The 23511-nt window shown below is 41.9% G+C and overlaps 1 protein-coding gene across 22 annotated transcripts in view; it reads left to right on the top strand.

The window, feature by feature from the left end:
• Positions 1–23511, top strand: part of ABLIM1 (actin binding LIM protein 1) — a 328315-nt gene that overhangs the window by 275911 nt on the left and 28893 nt on the right. For 9 of the 22 annotated variants that reach the window (XM_036828284.1, XM_036828281.1, XM_036828286.1 and 6 more), the window contains 5 exons: positions 1277–1335; positions 13618–13695; positions 14724–14879; positions 18340–18375; positions 20789–20918. In XM_036828284.1, coding sequence (XP_036684179.1) covers positions 1277–1335; positions 13618–13695; positions 14724–14879; positions 18340–18375; positions 20789–20918 — 459 coding nt within the window. Of the gene's footprint in view, positions 1–1276; positions 1336–4260; positions 4345–13617; positions 13696–14723; positions 14880–18339; positions 18376–20788; positions 20919–23080; positions 23198–23511 lie in introns of all 22 variants that reach the window. The other 13 variants (XM_036828270.1, XM_036828278.1, XM_036828285.1 and 10 more) reach the window with 3 other exon arrangements.

Genomic DNA, 23511 nt, shown 5'->3' on the forward strand with positions numbered 1-23511 from the left:
AAAGTCTAATATTCATACTGAGATTCTTATTAAGTTTATATCATTTACTTACTGCTTTCCACTTAGTAACTTTTTCAGATTTTTTTAACTTTTTATTTTATGTTGGAGTGTAGTTGATTAACAGTGTTGTGTTAGTTTCAGGTGTACAACAAAGTGATTCAGTTATACAGATATGTGTATCTATTCTTTTTCAAATTCTTTTCCCAATTAGGTTGTTACAGAGTATTGAGCAGAGTTCCCTGTGCTATACAGTAGGTCCTTGTTGGCTATCCATTTTAAATCTAGCAGTGTGGACATGTCAACCCCAAACTCCCAAACAATCCCTCCCCCACTTCCCTTCCCCCTGGTGGCCATAAGTTCATTCTCTAAGTCTGTGAGTCTTCAACTTAGTAACTTTATTCGCTTAGGTCTTTTTAAGTCCCTCTTCAAGTTCTTCTGCCCATTCCCACATTTGAACATACCCTTATATGAGCATATAAGACTTACATATAGGCCTTAGCCATAAATTACATAGATTGTCTATCTAGGTGTAAAAAAATCACATAGGCAGACATTTGATTCTTATAAGAAAAGAGCTTTTGATTGGATATAAGTGTTTTGCTTAGTTCTTTGGTACTGGTACCATCTAAGAAAGTGCTTTACACTCCTATAAAGTGAGGCATTAACCCAGGAACAGAAAATGACACTTAATTAGTGCCTTCGTTAGTTTAAAAGTGAAGACTTTTTGCAGTTAATTAAAAGGTTAAAAGTTAAAGGAAAACTTGTGGATTTGTAATGTAACTTTCAACCTTTCTGCTAGTTAGATTGATTTCCTGTGTCTGTTGGATCAACAAAAAATTCAGTGAGTTTTGCTTCTGGTTATAGACGATCTGGTTTGACTTTATTGCCCTCATCTAAATTGCTTGGTTGTTTTGATGTTATATAAGCATGGCTTATGGCTTATATTTCTGAAATTAAATGCAGCTGTTGCTAAGCACACAGACATTACTTTTAAAGGATAATGATACAGTTTAAAAACGAAAACAAAAACAAAAACCACCACCCAGTCAAGAACTAAATGTCTCTTTCATCAAGACACTCTTGTGCCCAATTAGTGGTCTCTGTGGTCTAGGATTATGACTATTATAGAACAGGTTCAGACCAGATGTGGAAAACTCCCCTGGAGTTTGAACTGTCGTGATTCACTTGGGCACAGGGCCACTCTCAGAAGTTCTATCTAATAGGACTGTGGCTGCTTTCCATTTCCTTTATTCTTAGCCATGCATTGTCTTTCCAGGTTCTACCGTTTGGCATCCCGACTGTAAGCAATCCACCAAGACCGAGGAAAAACTGCGGGTAAGGAAGGCAGTAGTGCCATGATGCCAGGTGTACTTGCTGGGCACTGTGTTTGTAGTCACTAATTTTGGGGACTGGAGTTTGGGTGAAAGTACTTTTTTATAACTTTTTTTTTTTCTTCTATAGCAGACTAAGTGGAAAGGCCATTTGGCCAAGAAAGGAGGTTCCCTCCTACCTTAAATCAATGGTGGTTTTTGTTCCAAATGCTTGTGTTGGACAAAATAAGCCTTGCCTCATAAGTCAGGTTCTTAGGAAAGCATTCAAGGGAAAAGTCAAACCTTACAGATGTGAAAAAATGTTTCATCAAGTTCTAGGTCCAACATCTGGTGACCTCATCACCGGGCTCTTTTTGTACTTTGTCCATAATATCACTCCAACCCAAACTCTGAGGCCATTGCTCAGCTCTTTCTACGTTTGATTGGCCTCTCAAATCCAAATTCACCGAGTGGCCTCCATCTCCAAAAGCTGATGATTTGTCAGATAAAACCTTTGGGGAAAATCATGATGAGCCCAGACGTGTCAATGTAAACAGGTATTCTTGATTGTTTTTGTAACTTAAACCTTAGGTAGCATCAAAATGTTTTTGTAACTCCCTAGAACATGGACCACTCGGGCAAGAGGATAGATTCTCTTTATCTCTCACTTCTTTTATCTTTCTTTCCTTTTTTTTTTTTTTTAACCTCTCACTTCTAAAGCCTTCCCCTGGTCTTACCCAATTCTCAGATCACCTCCAGGTGACAATATTTTATCTGTTTAAAAAGCAAAGAGCTGTACACAGTTGCAAGGCCATGATCATAATCTGTATCTTACTCAGATGCCCCCAGTTTTTCACTTGGGCTGTGAAGTATTTTTCAGAGCAATAATCAGACTGGACCCCAGTCTACACTCCCTCAGTTTAGCTACCTTAGTGGTACCCTTGGAAAAACTGGAGGTTGACCAGGCCACCTGGTGCCTCAGGGAAAAGAATGGCCTGAAGTTGTTTTGAAAGCCAGACTCTAGAAGACTCTAGAATGTGGTATCATTTCTTCTTGATCTGCCATTAGCAGACATTAGGAGCAATGTATGTAATCCCCAGCAGCTGCACAGCTGCTGCATCGATGTGGCCTGATCAATAATGCGTCACTTGTGAAGGGGTGACTTGGCTTCAGAGAAATGATTATCAGTGAGACCCATTTTTTTTTGGCCTGCCACCCTGGGAATGACAGGTCTTATTTTCATTTTGCAGTATCTTTCCTTTATTCTCAGCGAAGCTCAGGTCTGCCCAGGAGCTTTATCTCCTTTGCTTTTTTTTCTGCTTCAGCTGGCATCTGTAAGATCAGATGGAGATATTTTGCCATTTGCATAACTTGTCCCTTGCCTGTGACCCTGAATAAAAGCAGTTGTCTTAGAATTCAGTTAATGTAATCAGACTTTAAGTGTAGGGGGAAAAAATCACTTTTTCTCTAAATAATTGAATAAAGACCAGACAAACTGGAGAGGAATTTGTCCACCAATATCAGGATGATTTGGTCCCTGTTTCAACATAGAGTTTCAGCTTGAGCATGTGTACCTAACCCTCCCATCTATCAGTCAGTCAGGCGCACGCTGGAACAGTCACCAGACTCGGGGATTTTTGAGGACCCATGGATGCTTTGAAAGCAGGTTATCATTATAAAATATTAGAACATTAAAGATAGTACTTACTGTCACTTTTATCATAAGAATGTAAAATTCACAGCATAGCTTGTGGATGTTGCCCAAAAACCACCCAAGTAGCTAGTGGTTGGCACTATCTTTACAGTGTTGCTTCAGTTTCTTGCATAATCATTTTTACTTCATCCCTGATGAAGTGTTTTGGGAGATGAAGAGAGGAATACTAACGTGGCCAGACTGAATGGAATGTGTCTTTTCTGTATAAGGATTGCTTACATTTGCAGATTGTGTTACTAAAATGATTTTTTTTAAAAAAATCAACACTCTTGATCGCATCTTGATGGAACTCTATGGATAAGATTATGAAAACAACTAGTGAGATACTTCCACTCATTCTGGCCAAGAGGACTTGTTGTTTTTTTCTTCCTTTAGTGAAACTTCCCAGAGAATTCCAAAGCTTTTCTCCTAAAGCCAACATTTACCACTTGGGAGGTCAGCCCAGCCCTCAGCTCACTCACCCAGAAATAAGGAGAATGATGCACCTCCGAGGAAAGAGGTTCTGACGTGCCCCAGGTGGGGTACCGGCTGACGCTGGTGGGATTTAAAAGAGGCTAGAGTTTTGAAGAAGGAGTAAATCTTGTGCTCTCTTAAGGGTGTGTCTCCAGATGACAGTCTTGAGCCAGGATTTCCAGGCCGTTTACTGGGTGTCACATCAGTGCAGTTACTATAGCAAAATGAAAATGTTTTAAGAATCTTTTGGCAACCCCACTGAGTAATCCACGTTCTTGGTACTTCAAGAATTTGTGGGGCTTTTGTAATAACAGATTCTTAAGAACATCTCTCAATGGCTTCATTGGCTTCTCACTCTTCACATATCAGAATATTTAAGCCAGAATAAATGGAAAGGAACGATGGTGGGTTGGAACATAGGTAAACATACTGTAACTTGAAGACCAGTTAGGGAATTCCCTGGAGATCCAGTTGTTAGGGCTCCGCGCTTTCACTGCCAAGCGTGTAGGTTCAATCCCTAGTCGGAGAACTGGATCCTGCAAGCTGCACAGCGCAGCCAAAAAAAAAAAGAAAGAAAGAAAGAAAAAAGACCAGTTACTATGCTTTTAAACATGGACCCCAAAAATACACACACACACACACACACACACACACACAACTAAAGTGATGTCACTTGTCACTTATCAAATTAGTTTTCCTGAAGGTTTTTTTCTGTTTTTGATAGTGTTTCTGAATCGAGGCTATTTCATTGTTCATTCTTCCCTTTTTCATGTTTCATGGCAGCCACGAAACATCCGTCGTTCTCCATCTGATTTCTTTTATCCCAAAAGTCTGATTCGACGCACAAGATGGTCCCCATCTCTGCAGGTTGGCGCTGTGTCTGGGCTAAGGCTGGGAGCCACTGTCCTGGGCCCCAGGCTTCTGTCGCTTTTCCTCCCCTTGCTGCTTTCCCCACATAACTTCCGGGCTCCTGCAGAGGCAGATGCTTTTTCTCACCCCACGGAGTGCATCTCACATTCTGATTCTGGCTGTTTTCTTCTCTGGGCAATGTTTTCATTTAGAGCAGTGGCTAAAGCATTGTCTTCAGTACAGCGAGCACATTGGAAGCTACCCTTTTGGTCCTATGCTCACACGTTTGTTCGCTGAACAAATATTTGCTAAGTACCCAGGTATAGTAAGGAAGAAAAGACAGGTAAATAATTATAAAATGATATAGAAACGTATCACAGGATATGGATCGTAAAGATCAAGGAAGTTCAGATGAGGGAAGGGGGTCAAGGGGCGCTTCCTAGGAGAAGAGGTCTTTGAGTTGAGTTATGGAGGCTGAATGGGATTTGAACATGTAGAGATGATGAGAAAGGGGTGGGCCTGGTGAAGAGAGCGGCAGGAGTATGGAGCTGGGGAAATGCAGTGCTTCGGGAGGGAGAGCTTTGGCTCCAGGAAGGAGTAGCGAAGTGGGAAAGGAAACAAATAAGACCAGGCACCAGCTCTGCAAGAGGCTGGGGGATTGACATACACTTTCATTGGCTCTCCCTAAGAATTCCCGTGAAGTAGCTATCCTGATACCCATCTTACAGATGGAGAGACTGAGACCCATCATCATTAACTAACTTGCCCAGAGTTATCCCAGCGGTAAGTGGAAGAGCTGGGATTGGAACCCAGGTCTCTCTGAGCCTATAACTCATGTTCTTTCCACTGTCCTACCAAGGGAGAGTGAGAGACAAACCTGGGAAGGCAAAAAGAGGACAACGTGAAATACTGGCGAAGTCTGATAGTGTATAAGGAAGAGATGGTGTTGAAGGGCAGCACCACCTGCCCAGGGCACCCTGCAGGAACGGGGAAGGTCCTCGGCCTGCTCTCCAGATGAGCAGCAAGGCAGGGGAGTACGCTCCCTGCACACACTTGACCTTCTTTCGGGGTCTCTTAGAATCGGTTGAAACCTTGGCCTGTTAAATTACGAGTGACTTTCCGCAATCCTATCTTTGTCCAGACGAAACCCATTTGACAACTCAGGGTCGCAACACAGCTCTTTAGTCCAGGCTTTGTGCCTGTGCCTGTTTTCCGTGCCTGCCAGAACTGTACTACAGCCCAGGAGAGTTTTCGTTTGGATCTACTTTTATTAAAACTTCACCTTCTTTGTTTAAAGGATTTGAAAAGTAGTTACAAGTACAGAGTTTCAGAGTAGAAAGAAACGTTTCAGATATCAACCTGCTAAGTTTCTTCATCTATAGAATGAAGTCAGCCCAAGGCTACGCAGGTCATAAACAGCAAGACTTAACTGCAGACTCCAGGGCTCGAGTGCATCGTGTTGGCCCGTGATGCTGGGTTACATCCAACATGTATACGTCATATAATCTTCATCTATCTTAAAGCTTTAGCTCCAGTGGCAGGGTTTCACGTACAGCAAACTTATAGGGTCATGAATCCAGAGGAAGAGCCAAAGATCGTCCCCACTGCAAGTGAGTGCTCAGAATTAGTACCTACTTGGCAAGAAGTTGCTTTTTCAACAGCTTTTGGGGTTTTCCCTGAAAGTATACTTTATCACTCAGATAGTGTTTTATGTTGGTAGCCTAAGGCTATCACCAAGTGATTCATTTTCATAACTTGAAGAAAAATACCACCAAATGTGATAATTTTTGGTCTTCTCCAGACCGTTAAGTTTAAGAGACATGGAGCATCTTGAGAAGTGGTGGGGAGAGAGAGAGAGGGTGGGGCGAGGGTCTATCTTGAAAAAAACTTCTCTCTTCCTATCCTGTTGTTCAAAAGGGACATCTGATTCCCATTATCCAGCCTTAAATATCAGTGAGGTCAACTGTAGCCCCATCACAGAAAGGTGTAAACAGCTTGGGACCTGGCAGAGAAAACAGGCTATTTGACAAGGTCTTGCTTCACCCATTGGCCATTGAGGAACAGCTCAGGAGAACATTCGAGAAGCCTGAAAACGCCAAAGCAATTCTCAAGGCACCCAGATATTTTGATCTTTTAAATATTGTGGCCTACACAGCAGCTCATTTCACCAGATAATATCAAGCAGCTTTAGTTGTTAGGTAAACTGTACACCTTGCAAGGACATTCAACACTCCATGCCCCTGAAATAAGCCTTGTTTTATTGTGGAGGAAACTCATTTTATTATTTATATTCTGAAATCTCCCCTTCTTTCCTCTTGCTGAATTATAAGTAAAGAAAATGGTGAAAGCAGAATTACCTAAGAAAAACATATTCTGGTTTTGCTTACTTGGAAGAGTTTTATAGGAATAGCAAATTTTGTCTATAGGTAAAAGTTGGTACTGAGCATTTATAATTCCTGTTGTAATGCATTATAAACAAAGCACACGGTGTTCCCAGGACCAAGTTAGTAATATTCTGGAGTGGATCACTTGCTTACATGCTAAAAAGGGGCTTCTGTGTTGTGCCTTTGGAGGCTGGAGTATGAATGGCTGCCATCCAAAATGGGCATGAGTTTTTTTCTTCTGAAACTAACATTCACTATATTATAAAGTATGCACTTGCAAACCCATAATATACCCAACAAATACCACGTGTATATTTCTACAAAGGAGCTAATTAGAGGCTTTAAGTATGTCTAGAACAAGGAAATAATGCTGTTGGTTATTGTTTTATTAACGTTGCTACCATACATACCACTTTGTTCCCAGCTTTCACTCTGTTTGAAAATTTTATTCTTTTTGGTGTGTCTTTACAATTCATCAGAATGTATGGGTGTTAAGATTTATCCTGCAAAGACAGTGGGGACTCTTGGCCATAGTAAAGGCTGATGGCCATTGTGCACCTGGCTCTAGAGAAGGGGATGTGTGCCCGTGAGTCCCTCCTGCTTCCTCACAAACACAAATTTCTTTTTCCAAAAGGAGTTCCTGGGAATTCCCTGGTGGTCCAGTGGTTAGGACTCTGTGCTTTTACTACCTAGGGTGTGGGTTCAGTCCCTGGTCGGGGAACTAAGATCCCACAAGCCATGCAGCACAGCCAAAAATAAAACAAAAAACAAACAAAAACAAAAAAAGAACCAAAAGGAGTTCCTTTTTTGACTTAACAGTGAACGTTCAGTATATGCAGATTTTTAAAAGTATTCCTTCTTCTGCAGCTGTTATCACCACCTTGTCTGGTGAACTTCAGCAAAAACCCAAGGCAGGTACTGTCAGCCTTAGCAGCACTTCATATAAGGTGTCAATCACCTTATATCGGTAGTTGTCCCGTAGGTGTTCGTATGATCTCTCCGCTCTGGGTGCCAGTTGCCTGTAGTTCTCTCCCTTAGAGCATGGCTTTGGATGAATGCAGATTAGATGAACGTAGTTGTTGCACCCCTGCTCCTGCTGAATGGGGGGAGGGCAGGGGCAGCAGAGGGCTCTCCAGCTCTCCCCTTCTAAGAAGGGACCAAGTGTGCATGGTGGCCCGCGATTGGAAATAATCGGAAAATATCACTTCTCTGGTTAATCTCCCGGCAAAGCTCTGGTAAGTGTTTTTCAATGGTGAACATTTAAAGAAAGTTGAGAGCTGGGGTGGAAACATAAAAAGATCTGTTCAATGTAATTTTCATTCTGTGACTACGCCTTCTGCAGGGTAGAACAGGTGGACAAAGTCAAGGCGTAAGGGAAAATATCAAGTGAAAGGTAGAGGGTTTTTTTAAACGTTTCATACAGAAAACAAAAAGACTTGCATTTTCAAGCACCTGCTATTAGTGATCAAATGCCATTTTTTTCTCTTTACTGTTGAAATGAACTACTAGTCAGGTGAGACCTCTCTTTGTTGATTTATTTTTTTCCTTTGAGGAAAATAAAAAGCCTTTTTGAAATCAAAAGTAAGTAGGTGAAGGTGTGCTGGAGAAATAAATGTAGATTTAGACCCCTTCCTCATGAGAGATTGAGGGAGGACAGCCACATACAACTACAAGGTTCTTTCTGAGGGATCCTTGCCTCTTGTTACCAAAATAAGGATTAAATGATTTGCCTAATCTTGTTGGCAAAATACTTTGAAAGATCACAGCCAGTCTATAATCCTTCCTATATCTACCTTGCTCTTTCCACCCTTCCCTCTACCTTTTTATTTTCCTCCAAAGATGGCATCAAAAGAAAGAACTGAATTTTTCCAACTGTGCTTTCAAGTTGTTTTTTTCTGTAAGGCATGAAGGAAAAAGTGATTAAAGGGAGAGTAAGTAAATTGCATCTGCTTTAACAGCTTAACCACAGATCCTTGTTGCTTTTTCTCTGTAGAACAGAAGTGGGCATACCTTTGGGGATACAAATTTGAAATTATCTTCATTTATAATATTGGCAAGAGGGTATCCATCATAGCTCTCATAGAGAATTCCAGAAACAAAGGCTGTTGGCCCATTTGGGTTCTTGATTTAGTTTGATGAATCACTTGTTAACTTGGATATCTGAATAGGTTAAAATAGTAACTTAGGTTAAATAATTGCACATAAGGATCATGTGGAAATGTGGGTCATCTGTAACTTTGTTACAGTTCAAAGAGGTGACACTAGAATTAAGTTAATGATAAAGAAGAAACTGTCAGTGGGATTTGAAAGAGGGAAAACATGTCAGTAAGTTGTTGCTTTTGAGGTTACGATGAGTTTTAATTTGACTGTGTGGATATGAGCAGCTGTGTTGGAAGACAGCTCTGTGCCTTTTGAAGATGAAGGCCATCAGAGACCTTCAGCAAGTTATGTATTAATTAGAGGGAAAATACAGCTAGAAGAAGAAAAGGGGTACATTATTAATAAACAAGATGTTCATTTAAAACTCAGCATGTTTATTTTCTTTCTTATTCTAAAATACTTCCCTCAAATTACGTTGGCATTTAGGTCTTAACATTTGGATTTCTTTTGTCATATGATGTAATATTAGGATTTGGCTTTTTTTAATTAACACTTTAAAACACATAAAAAAATAAAATTCAACACGCTTACAAGTCTAGATGTTTAGAATTGAAAGGTAAAATTCTAAATATTTAAGATTCAAACTCCAAAATTAATAGTCCAGTTTTTAGAAGTAATTTTATGATCTTCATAAGGGAGAGAGCTCTAACCTCTGCTGGTTGAACAAATACACTTTGGGAGCCATTAGGGAGTGTGGCAAAAAGCGGGCATCCCTGTGTACCATTTAAGCTTGGAGCACAGTTCAAGAGGCAGCGAACCAGGAACTATACTGGCAGGTCAGACAGGCCTGTGCAACTCTTTGCCATCTGTCATGGAAGGGCATTAGTAACTAGAGCCAAGACGTAAGCAGGAAGTCACCATCTTGGAAGGATATAGATTCACTCCATGGAGTTCTCAAGAAGGGGAAGGACACTTGTCAGCTCCAGGTGGGGCTGCTGCCCCCATGTGCTGAGATAGTTAACATACGTGCGTTCCAAGGTATGGGAAGGCCTCCAAGGGTGGCAGCTGCAGAGAGCTCTAGGGAAGTCTGGTCTGTGGAGCTCACATCTGAAAGGACTATCCTATCACGAGGAACAAAACAGAGGCAGTGCTTCCCTTCACTATTTGAGATGAACTGGCTCAGAACCCCAGTCTAATGTCAAGTGTCTGGAAAATGCTGGGTCTTTGCCACGTGCTGGGCAAGGTGCTTGAAGCTTTATATGTCTTGTCTCATTTATCCCTAGGAACTAGGGGTTTTAAGTACCCTCTCCTCCATTCTATAAGTAGAGAAGTTGAAGCTCAAGGAAGTTAAAAGTGAAACAAAAAAAAAAAAAATGAGAGAAAGGAAAGAGACACTCATGTAATGTCACACAACTAGGAGAGCCAGTGTGCGAGCCAAGGTATTTGACTCCGAAATCAGCCATTTAACCCCACTAGATTATACTCTACAGAAGTGTGTTTTATCCCATTATTTCATTTTAAACAGGAAAATAAAGACCATTGTAAGAAAATAGGCAAGCAAGAATAACCCACAAACAAGATGCCTACGGAAGTAAAGTTTACAGTAAGGTTAGGAGGTCAGAAGGAAGCAAAAGCAAACAGTGGCAAATGCAGTGAAAGAAAGAGCAGATTCTGAACCTCCGAGAGGTACTGTAAGCGTTTCTCCAATACTCTAAGTAGTCTGAAGATGCACTGGGCCGAGTGAGCTCTCTAACAAGAGCCGGGGCGGCAGTGGATTTGGTGAACATTGGCTTGACTTCGCAAACTGACTATGAAAATACTGACTATGAAACTCTAAAATCTTTATTTTGGAATCACAGACTCCAGGAGAGTTGTATGCGAATTGGAGGTGATTCTGATCTGAACACCTTTGAAGAATCAAATGGGACTTGACAAGAATTCAGATTGTCGGATAACTTAAAACCTTTAGCCCTACAATATTAACAGGGTAAATGAATAAGATAAATGCTTCAGAGAAAGCCTGTGCCACTCACAGAATACTCTATCCAGTGAAGAAGGAAAGGAGAGAGACTGAGCTGGGACACATTGGTTCAGCCAAGAGGCCTTTTCCTTCCACGAAGTTCTCCATCCCTGGAAGGGCACCCAGGGCCCCTTTCTGACCTGTGCGCACGTTCTTCCCCAGCTCCGTTCCTATCGGCTTGCACAGTACGCCAGAGAACAAAACACTTTAGAGCCATCCCCAGGTGCGTCATTACAGGAAAGACAGAAAGGATCCCTGGCTCACATTTGACAAAAATTAGGATGAGTAACATGGAAGAGGCCCCAAAGCTCCGTATGCACTTTAGCTATTCACACAGTGTCCTCACTGCTTTTAATGAAAACAGACCTTGTTGTTGTCATAGCAACGCCAGCAACCGAAGATGTTAGACTGTCCTAGGGTGCACCCTCTCCCACCCCACCCTAACACTGAGCTGTTACAGGCTTCTTAGAAGCTTATAAGTGGCAGCAAAAACATTTTCAGTTAGCAGGCACTCTTTTCTGCTAGTTCATCTCAATATTTTTCTTTTACTTTCACCTCATTTATCCCAAAGCTATGTTGATGAGAAATAAATGGCCACACACGCCTTACAACATGGGCAGCAAATTTAGCGCAGGGATTAAGAGCTTGGGCTCTGCCTCTAAGGTGTCTGGTTTCAAATCCTGACACTTGCCTACTTGTGTGTGATTTTTCCCTCATCTATAAAATAATGATATTAGCGGTACCTACTTCCTGGGGTTATTGAGAAGATTAAATGAGAGCATGCCTGGGGAGTGCTTAGCACAGGGCCTGCTACATAGTAAGTGGGCAGTAAATGTTTGCTGCTATTAATATTCTTATGTTGTTACATAAGAGGTTTCATTTTTATATTGAGTTTGGCAAATGTTAGATCCTGGCCACTTGAAGCTGAAGGACTACCTGTAGTTAATGATTATCCCACAGAGATGGTTATTGGCTCAGCTTTCTGAAGGGGTGGCATCTCTTTTTAAAGGAGGGCTGCACTTTGGTGGTGTCACTTCTATAATTTGATTGGGAAATGGGTCCAGGAGTTGGACTTTTTGAGTAGTGTTATTATGTGAATCCTTTCTTTTTCATTATACTCAGATTTGGGGATTTTCTCATATTGAGATATGCCTGTGATGGGAAAATTGTCACTTGAGGAGGAAAGTGCTTGTATGAGGCAGGTCTGGGGGGGGCAGGGATGGAAGTGTCGAGCCCAGCACACCTCCACTGTACCCTGTGTGCTTTCTTCTGCCCCCTCTACCCTCCTGTCTCAGAGATACCAGGGACACTGGCGAGAGCAACTGACCCCAGCCCTCTAGTGAATTCTTACTGTCAGGGCGAGTATAATCACTGCCTGCTTCTGGTTGGCCAGGCGGGTTTGCTTTTCTTGTTTCAGATGTGAGTTCCATAGTGATGCAACATCCTTGTCTTTAGGAGGGTTTTTTTTTGACTCAGTTAGACTCATATTTGAGGTACCAAAATATCAGCAGAAACAGTACCAAAGAGGAAAAGTCCTGTTATTCCTAACATAGCTCTATAAATTATCCTCTCCAAGAAATAGCTGCGCGGAGGGGAGCAGATCTTCCAAGACCAGGCCTTTGGGTTTCTTTGCAGAGCTTTCCAGAACATACCAAGCAGAGGTGGGGGGCAGTTAATTCCAGCTCATGCCTTTTCTTCCTGCTCCCATCTCACTCTCAGGGTTCTCCAGCCTCTATTACAAAGTCTACTTTCTTATACCTTCCCCAGCAGCCGACCACTAACCTTACCTCAGTGACCTTCCACATGGTAAGGCTCAAAACATGCAACTGACATGAGTCAAGTATCCACAAACTGAGTATTTGTTTACAAATAATAAATTCTAGCTCATTCCCGCAACAAATATTTATGCCTTCTCTGTACCTGTGTAAAACATCGGGCTCATACAGTGGTGAGAAGATAAACCCTCTGAGGGCAGAGGTCATAACTAAAGGTAGTGAGGGAGATTAACATGATGATGAAACCAACAAATACAGAATTATACATTTTATTCATGAAGCAAAAAAACAAGAATGGTACTGTGAGAGAAAATAACAAGGTCACCAACTCTGGAGTGAAAGATCAGGGAGGGCTTCTTTGAGGAGGTGATATTTAAGCCAAGACTGAAGGAGGGGAAAAAAATCAAGTAAAATTGGGTATCAGAGCATTTGGGGCAGAGGAAGCAGCAAGGATAAGGACCCTGAGGCAGTGACATGTACCATGTTCTATGAGTGACAGTGGGTAGTGAGTGATGGGGGGAAGGAAGGCAGGGACAAAATCCCGAGGCGCTGGGAACTGTGATTTCATTCTATGTGGACCCTGAAGCCAAAAGCAGGATAGTGACAATCCAAATTGTATTCTTCAAAGATCTCTCTGGCCACTGGGTGCCAAGTGGATTTGAAGAGGGAGAGAATGAAGGCAGGAAACCCACAGGAGAGGCCATTGCAGGAGTGCAGACCAGCAGAGGTGGTGACTGGGGCCAGGATTGTGGCCATGGAGATGGAATGTGCTAGAATGTGTCCCCTTGTAGGAGACAAGGAGAAAAAGAAAAGCCCCGAAATGCATTTTCAAGGCTGATTGTACAACTAGTTCTCATTTACCTTTCTTTCTAGGTTCTATTTTCCCATATTCAGAAAAGCTACATCTCTCTCATTTTAACCAGCTTAGTCTTTAGGAAAGTGTAGGAACTTAGGCCAGTCTTGATTCTGAAGCCATGGTCTGAAATCTTACAAGTCACTCTTTATTTTACAGCCTACCAGGACTTCGTCCGAAAGCATTTATTCTAGAGCAGGCTCCAGTATCCCTGGGTCCCCAGGTCATACTATCTATGTAAGTATCTACTTCTGGAAGAGACACTTCCGGACCAGGGGCGGTAGCAGCTGGTAAGCATGGACCGGATAATCCAAAAGTGAAGAATTCAAAATGGTTTTTATTTCTGTTATGAGATCCAGTTTTCATTCTTGTAGATCAGCCATCTCAATCCCATTTTCCTCCACGTGATCAAGGGTTTATGTGAATGTGGCCATTGGTGTAGAGTGAACGAGTAGATGACCTGTAAAGTGCAGTGATACGATGCAGGACTTAAAAAATTGTTGTACCTAACTTGCATATAGATATTTGGGGATTAATTATACATTTTATAATGCTGATACTGAGTGTCTTTAAATTCTGCCATAGAGGTCTTTAAATATTTAGTTTATTAAATATGCAGTTCTTGTTTTTAGCCATCTGGGAGGATTTTTTTGGCTATCTGTTTGAGCTTTTCCTTCTCTGTAATAAATTTAGGAAATTATCCTGAAGGTTTGCAGACTTCTCTACTTGATGAATAGACTTCTTCCTAAGCTTTTGGTGACTTTTTTGAAAATGTGATTAATATTGGTATAAATGGGCAACTTTATTTTTTTAATTTATTTTATTAAAGTATAGTTGATTTACAGTGTTGTGTTCATTTCTACTGTACAGTAAAGTAATTCAGTTATACATATATATACATTATTTTTCATATTCTTTGCCATTATGGTTTATCACAGGATATTGAATATAGTTTCCTGTGCTGTGCAGTAGGACCTTGTTGTTTATTCATTCTATATATAACTGTTTGTATCTGCTGATCCCAACCTCCCAATTCTTCCCGCCCCCAACTGCCCTCCCCCTAGGCAACCACAGGTCTGTTCTCTATGTCTGCGAGTATTAAACAGGCAACTTTATAAAGAGTATGACCGTGCTAAGCAAAGTGTTTTGGGTTTTGTTTGCTTTTAAGGTTTTCACTTTTTAAACAAGACATGAGATGCGCTAACCATAGTTCCCCGAAGATGAGACGGCAGAGTGATTTTTTTCTTTCTCTTTAACTTTGGCAGGCAAAAGTGGACAATGAAATCCTGGATTACAAGGATTTAGCAGCCATTCCCAAGGTCAAGGCAATTTATGACATTGAGCGTCCAGATCTTATTACCTATGAGCCTTTCTACTCTTCGGGCTATGATGACAAACAGGAGAGGCAGAGCCTGGGAGAGGTAATAAATTCCCAGAAGTTGTGAGTGGTACAACTTGTTTCTCTTTGGCACATGTATAAAAACTACTGACTGGAATCAAAATAAATCAGAGGGTCCTTTTGGTTGCCCACTGTTTGCAGGCTTCTGTACCAGGTGATCTGAGGTAGTCAAAAACCTATCACACCATCCCTGCCCTTGGAGAGGTATGGGGAGGTAAGGGAGCAGACCAACCACAGAAAATGACAGCGCAGGATGAGTAAGCATCAGTACCAGGGAGGGAAGAGTCCTCGGTGGGTGGGGGGATGGGGTCTTGGTTTTGGGGCAAGCTGAAGTACATCCATGGGGATCATGAGGAGAGAGATCACAACCCCTAAATTCTGACAGCTGCAGTTTTCAGCATCATAAGATAGAATGTGCAAGAAAAGAAAAAGCAGAGAGAATTGGGCCACGGTATAGGACCGTGGTATGAGCTGGGCTTCTGGAATCAAGTTACCTGGGCTCAACCCAGAAACTCCACATGCTGGTTGTGTGACTTTGACCATGAGACAACCATGCTGATCCTAGTTTTCTTGTCTGTAAAACAGATAATGACAGAATCTACCTCATGGGGTGTTAGTGAGGATTAAATAAGCCATCTATTAAAGATTAATTATCTATATATCTAGATAATTTATCATCTATTAAAGCTAATCTACATTAACTAATTATTAAAGCAATTAGCAGAGAGCCAGACTCGTGGTAAATGTTTAGAAAATGGTAGCTACTACTGTTGTTTTTACCTGTCTTCTTGGGGCTTATTAATACTCTCCTAACATTAATGGTCCACAGGCTGGAGCTCAGCCTCAGCCCCTGGTGACCCTCCCCTCTCTGTCCCCTAGGTCTCATGGGCTCTGGTCTGTTTCCCCTGGCCTATTCAACTCATTCTAAACTTTTCCCCTTTTGTTTTTTAAATTGGAATCATCTATAGACTGATTTGAGTCCACTCAGAGAGGTGTTTCCCAAGTAGTGGACCAAAATCAGTCCTTCAACCAAGGCTAAAACCGATAATCTGTAACATCACAGTGCTTAAAGATCTTAGGGCTTCCCTGGTGGCGCAGTGGTTGAGAACCTGCCTGCCAATGCAGGGGACACAGGTTCAAGCCCTGGTCTGGGAGGATCCCACATGCCGCGGAGCGACTAGGCCCGTGAGCCACAACTACTGAGCCTGCGCGTCTGGAGCCTGTGCTCCGCAACAAGAGAGGCCACGATAGTGAGAGGCCCGCGCACCGCGACGAACAGTGGCCCCCACTTGCCACAACTAGAGAAGGCCCTCGCACAGAAATGAAGACCCAGCACAGCCATAAATAAGTAAATAAAATAAAATAAAAATTTAAAAAAAAAAAAAAAAAAGATCTTAGATGAAGAAAGTTCGTGAAAACGTGGCAATTCTGTTTAATTTATTCTCAATAATGTATGTATAATATTTATTGTTTTATAGTCATGTCTGTATTTACACACACACACACACACACACACACACACACACACACACACACACACACACACACACACACACACACACACACACACACACACACACACACACACACACACACACACACACACTGTACCTGTATTGAAATGGTCCTTTGGGCAGGAAGTGGTGTCTGTTTTCATGTAGTGCCACCTAGTGGTCATGCTCCTGTAACTGCATCTGCAGCCTCTCTCAAGAGCAGGTTGATTGGTCTGGGTGGTTCAATTGCCTTTGGGTGGCAGAGCTTCAGAGAGGATAAGGGGCAAAGGAAGGTTCCTGAGCAGAGTGCCTAGGGGCTGGTCCTTGAGCAAGTGGATGAGAATTTCCGAGTGTTCAAGTCACACAAACAAGGGGAGGTGAGCTGCTTTACGGTGTTCTGGGCCCAAAAGTTTGAGCTTTGAAGTGAAAGTTTCTGGGTTTGGAACCAGGCTGATTTTTCCTCTCCATATGACTTTGGGAAAATTACATATTTCAGTCTCCTTATCTGTAAGCTCAAGATAATGGTAATACCTCCCTTAGAGGTTTTCTGTAAGGATTAAGTGAAATATTTAGATTACAACAATACCTGGCACGTAATACGTACTCAGCAAAAATGCTGGCTGCCATCATAATCAGCACTGTTACCATCATAGCCTAGAACGAGGCCTGTGGGTTTCTCTGAGCATAAAGTCTGGATGCAAGGAGGCCCTCTGATCAGACGTATTCATGAACTCTTCCCCAACGCATGGATCTTGCAACTTAGACAAGTTTGCAAGCTATTTAGTTATTTATTCCTTTAATTATTAACACTTCTTCCAGAGAATCCATCTACTGCCATTTTAGAAACCTGGAGGAGTAAGCTTGAAGTTCTGTGCAGCCATCTGTGCCTCCAGAAAGCCGATCAAACCAGACCATGGGGCTCAAGGAAGTCTGGAGTGCAAGACAGCCAGCAGCTTCTTGTAAATTTGGAAAAAAAGGGCAAATTCTGAAACTGAGAAATCCACCACGGGCCCTGTTCTTCAGAATGCTTTGTTTGCATTTCATTTCTATTTGAAAGCTTTTTGCATTTTAATCATAAACATTTCGATCATTCATTTAGGAAATATTTATTGAGCACCTAATATGTGCCAAGAGCTGCTCCAGTTGCTGGGAATACTTGGTTGTAAATGAATGGAGTCCTTGCCCTCATGGAGCTTGCAGTGTAATGTGGGAGACATAATCAACAGACAGATACATCACATAATTTTAGAGGGTGATAGAGCTGTGAGGGAAAATGAAGCTGAGTAAGGAGAAAACATGCCGGGGCCGGGTTGCTACTTTAGGCAGGAGGATCACGGAAGGTTCTGTGTGGTAGTGCATTTGAGTAGAGACCTCACTGAGGATGGGGAGTGAGCCCTGCAGGTGTCTGAGTGGAAAGCACTGCTGGCAGAGGGCACAGCAAGTGCAAAGGCCCTGAGGTGAGAGAGGGGTTGGTCTACTGACTGCCCCGAGGAAGCCTGTGTGCCTGGAAAGACAAAAGCCAGAAGGTGAATGGTGTTGAGGTTGGCAAGGCCACTGGGGAGAATGCCACGGACCTGGTCATCATAACATCTCAGGTGATTACTATGATTATAATTTAGTCAACAACTGTGTTTACCAAATTCTGTGTTTCAGTAGACACTGTAACTCACAGTAGTAAACAGCATAGTTTGAGCATATAGGGGAAATAGTTCCAATTTCTCTAACTTAATCACCTAAAGCATCGCAACATATTTCCAAAACCCATGCGTCTTAAGCAGAGACATGTGCCCTAGTCTCGTAGGAGCTTTGTCCTTATGTACCTGTCTGAGCCCCACTCTCAACTTACTGAATCAGAAGACAGGGGATGGGCAAGGGTGCTGGCATGTGTATCTTGAATAATGTTTCCAGGTGATTCTGATAAGCAACTGTAATTAAAACTGAAAATGAGCTAATAAACATTGTGACTTTAATTCTCTTTTATTCTTCTAGTCTCCAAGGACTTTGTCTCCTACTCCATCAGCAGAAGTAAGTGCCATTTTTGAAAATTATAATGGGTGGAATTGGGGAGTTACTTGGACCATTCCTAGACTCAAATTTTTGCAAAAGGACATTAAACAAAAGAACAGAAAACCCGTGTACAAGATTATGATGAATGTAAGATTCCTTACGTGTAAGATATGACTATAAGACCCAGAAGTAAATTTCTTTCTAAATGGAGACTAGGGAATAAAACCAGTCTTACCCTGCACCTCTGAGTGGTAGGAAAGAGAGTGGAGAATGGGGCCACTTGTCCCGATGTTGGGCTCTCTCCTCTCATCTATAATTGATTGATCTGAATCCTAACCTACTGATTATCTGAAATGGCCAGCAGTGGTCATGGTGTTTCTATCAGCAGAGCCATCTTCATGGGAGACCACTTCTCTTAGTCTAAAATCAATCGTCTTGTCCCCCCCTCTCAGGGTAAATCGACCTTATAGTGGCTTTTATCAAGTCCACCAGGCTGGCTGTTCCCTCGGGAATAACCTCCTGAGTATCTGGATCACATAGAGCTGTCAGTGATGGTTCCATAGTGAGCCGTGGGTCCCCTGTCAGCCCAAACATGCTCTTCCCCTCTGCAGCATCCAGCACCAAAGACAGAGCCCCCAAACTAGTTACTCTCCCAACCCATTTTATTAAAGGTTCTTCAGGAAGCTCATGATACTGTTCTATAAAATGAAACAGCCCCTTCACACTACACCCCTGATCCCAGGAGTGTCTTGGTTTTGCTGTCACCCACAGTGACAGAGGTGCTTGGTGACCAGAGGTCTTAGAAGCACTTTCTGTTGTCCCAGCATAATTTTTCCCTTGGAGGGTGGCCTAAGCTCAGACCAACTCAAATCTGAGCATGGTCCGGGTCTAACCTAGCACTTTCATTTAAGCTGTTACAGGTAATAATAATCAAGGGATTGTTTGTTCAGCGTGCTGCTTATTATTTTGTATTTCCTTATGTATCCAATGAGCAAACTCCTCAGGGGTTAGGTCTACCCCCTTCTAAAAATAATAAAAATAATAATAATAATAAATAAAATCAGTAGTCTTGTCTTAAAGCTAAGTAACTGTCTGGATAGTCTATATGAAACTGGACTGATCTCAGGTAATCACAATAATTTGAGATGGTAAAATCTCTGTAGTATTGTTGTGGTTTATGATTGAGTGCTATGAATAACTAATTTCTATGAATATTCTGATCGTTTTCAACTGAAGTTATGAAGAATTAATTTCTATTATTGACCACTTGTCAAAAATAGAAATAATAATAATAGGTTGAGGCACATTATTGGGGGAATTGTGTTTTGTTGTTGTTTTAATTTATTGTTGCAGCCAACTAGGATCAAATCAAAGTTTTTTTGCCTCTTGCTCTCAAATTGCACACATCCATAGTTTTTGAGGTTTTAATTTAGTCCTTTTTCATGCATTCTTTCAAACTTTTATTTTTATTGTGCTAGTAGAAACTTCATAGGGCAACAGATTCCTAAAATGTAAAACGTTCCTTGTACTCTTCTAATTCTTTTAAAGTTTTATGTTTTGTTTGTGTGTGTATGATTTTTTTTATACTTTACACCTACAATATTCTTTTCTAGATTTGGACATGGTGACAGACTAGTGGTGCTATTGTATTCCATTAAATTGATATGCCATAACTTAATTATTCCCCAGTTTTGTTGAGCACGTAATACAAAGTTTTGTCTTTATAAATGGTGGCATTATAAATATCTGAGGAAATTTTTCCACTTAAAGATCGTTTAAAAAAATTTTTTTTCCTTTTTGGAATTTGCTTCCTAAAGTAGAAGTAGAATTACTGGATTTGAGGCCACCACAAGCTTGTCCTCCAGGAAAATCAACGTAAAACATCACCAGATCAACAGCATGGATGGTGTGGGTTGGTGGTTGGATCCAGGGATGAGACGAGAGTCAGGAGGCTGGTTCTGAAGCAGGCTCCACCTGCACACACCTGCACACGGGTCTCTTACCTGCGTGGAACCTTCTGAAACATTCTGCATTTGTGAAGAAGGGAGGTGATACCATGTGTGCTACCTTCTTTATGATGCGGATCTGATGATACAACCTATGTGAACAGACTTTGTAAAACTGAAAAGCACAATATAAGCGTGGTCATTGGAATTATTCCCTCTTTTCCCAGAGCTCTATCAACACTGGAGTTTATCCTTTTTACATCTTAAAATCTTGGTAAAGGCAAGCACTACAGGTTTTGAACAAAAAGCACTAACCATGGAATGCTTGTTTGCATACCTATTTAAGGAATATGGCCCCAAAGTGTATACATGAACAGGTAGACGGGATAGTTCCTGGGTGACTTTGGTGCAACTTGATTTCTCTTGAACCTGACAACAGCCTGCATGTATGCCTTGTGCTCCCACTTTCTTGCACTTGCTTCCAGGGGTACCAGGATGGGCGGGACCGGATGATCCACCGGTCCACCAGCCAGGGCTCCATCAACTCCCCTGTGTACAGCCGTCACAGCTACACTCCAACCACGTCTCGCTCTCCCCAGCATTTTCACAGACCTGGTAAGGGCACCTGTTCCCGGGATTCACTCTCTAGAGTCATCCGTGTTTCTATGTGATTGTTTTCCCCACCGCTGATAGCGTATTTAAAAATCTGGCTGCCAAATCTATCTGCCCCTCTCCCAGAAAAAATTGCAAACTCCTATTCCATTGTAGTTTGTGTTATTTCTTTTCTCAAAACGAGAGTCATTTTATGGTTATATTCATTATGACTTATTAAATAATTACATTTTGACAGTGAACACCTAGAAGCGAAGGAGGTTTTTTGTTTTTTTTAGACTTGAAGAAAATCTCAGCACTTTGAGACTTAAAATGGAGATCTCCAAAAGAAAATATGGTGATGTGCCTTTTAGGCTTATCTAAAATCTAAATCCAGTATCAGTCATTTACTGGTGGGTTTATTATATTTACCCCATCTGGGCACATGGTATTACTAAGCATGCTTGGTTAAGAACCTGCTAGAAAGAAGTCTCATATACAACCTCGGGGTTGTATTTGGTAACTTTTAAGATGCCTTCCGACCTAAGATTTTGAATCAGACTTGGAAAATATAAAAACACTAGAGGTGTACTATGATGGAGAATATTAAGAGTAGTGGACTTCATTTACCTTTATCTCGGCAGAATGTAGTCCCTTTTACTATTAGTGGGTATCTCCTATGTAGAGTAGAAAAAGCATGGAGATCCCAGCACAGACCCAGGATTGCTGAGAAATAGATTCACCAAGGAAGAATTTTGGCCTTCTCAACAAACTTGGTGATGATGTATGTCTATGAAGACTTCATTTTAAGCCTCTTGCTTCTGTGCAGGCTGATGAGAATAAGCCCATTCATATGCTAACGTATTTTATAAAATAAAACCAAAGGAAATGAACAGAATGTAAAAAGGCTGCAATCTTCTCTTTAAAGCCATAGATTTAATGCTTGTAGAGGATTAAATTTCTACTTTTTGATCCTTCAATAAAGTATAGTTTTCTCTAGACTCATAAATATTTACTCAGTATTTGTTGAGTTACGTTAAAGGAAAATTTTTCAGGAAAGAAATTCCTTTTATTTTTCATGTACAATGATATTCACTTTACTTCTGGGTTTGGATTTACGCCACTTTCTGTCTGGGTGATGAGAAATCCTTTGTGCCACCACCCCTACGTATGGGCATACCCTGATACCGCAGCCGTACCCTTGTCAGAATGATGCGAGGTTCACTGGCAAATTGTTGTTCGAGAGAATCCCTGGACAGCAAGGGAGTGGTCAGCCAGGGACATTGTTTCCCTAAAAGGTCATGTCCTCATTGGGCAGTAGAAAGTTTTCCTCTGTTCTAGTCATGGTTCTGATGCCAAGAGCCTGTAGAACATTCCCCATTCTAAGAACTTCTCCTCCCCCTTCACAATACGTTATGGACATGCGTGATGGCGGTTGTTAGGGCTCCTAATTATTTTTTCGAGGTGGGGCTCTGCTAGCATAGTCATGGTCAGCACAGAGCACCTCAGAGTATCCACTCCATACGTTCTAGATACCAGAGGATCACGCACGTCCTTAGGTCTGGGCTTAGGTTAGTGTCCAGAACTGAGTTTCCAGCTCCGTGGTGTCACCACTACCCAGTTCTCAGGATCATAGGTGGCCCTTTGCTACACAGGGGATACAGACAGGTTTCCCTTCTACATGGGCAAAGTAAAATTAAACTTGCAGTAGGAGATGTTTGCAGCTTAAAAAAAAAGAATCTGACCCTTACCTATAAGTATTTCTTTGCAAGGTTCTTGAAATGATTGTCAGTTTTGTACATGTGTTTCAGAGGGTTCTGTTTCATCAGGTGCCTTTTAAAAACAGCTATGGTTGAGTCTAAGTGACGTGCCCAGTGCTGGCTCAGTGGTAGCTGGTGTCATCCTGACAGAACCTTCTGGTGGCCGTTCCCTCCCACTAAAGCCATTTATTCTTGGAGAGTGAACTCTGTACTGACCTAAACCTGTTTGCAGACTCTCCCCACTTTGTGTAACCCTTCGTAGATGCCTTCTTAACCCCTTTTCCTTCCTCCTTTTTCAGACTCCTGATTAACGTTCTTTATTTTTTTTTTTCTCCCTTGGAACGATGGCGTTGTCCCTGCTCCTGTGTTAATTTCTGCTCTTCTTTTCTGTTTGCACCGTGTCCTGCCCCGATCCTTGCTGCACAGAGCTGCTGTCTCCTGGTGTGCAGAGGTCCACCCTGCACACCGGCAGCCTCAGCTCCGGCCACAGCGACTCCCGCCCCAACTCCCCTTTCCGACACCACTTCCTTCCCCAGATCAAAGGTTAGGAGGCAGGCTTCCCCAGGCAGCACCCTGCACAGCGGAGATTTATTAGCACCCTGGGAAGGCTAATAAGGTGTATCTCCAAGAGTCAGCTCCGAGCTTTGGACTTCTCAGCATGCCTGCGTGTGTCACGACTACACCCAGCCGTGTCTTAGAACTGGCATCGCATCTCTCGTTAGGAGAAATATGTCATTTCTAAAGGGCTCTAGATGAAGCAACAGGAAATATGTTTTTTTTTTTGTTTTTGTTTTTTTTAAAGGAATTCCTTTATTTTTATTATTTATTTATTTATTTATTTATTTTTGGCTGTGTTG

This window comes from Balaenoptera musculus, chromosome 16 (genome assembly GCF_009873245.2).
Source record: "Balaenoptera musculus isolate JJ_BM4_2016_0621 chromosome 16, mBalMus1.pri.v3, whole genome shotgun sequence".
In the NCBI taxonomy this organism is placed as follows: domain Eukaryota; kingdom Metazoa; phylum Chordata; class Mammalia; order Artiodactyla; family Balaenopteridae; genus Balaenoptera; species Balaenoptera musculus.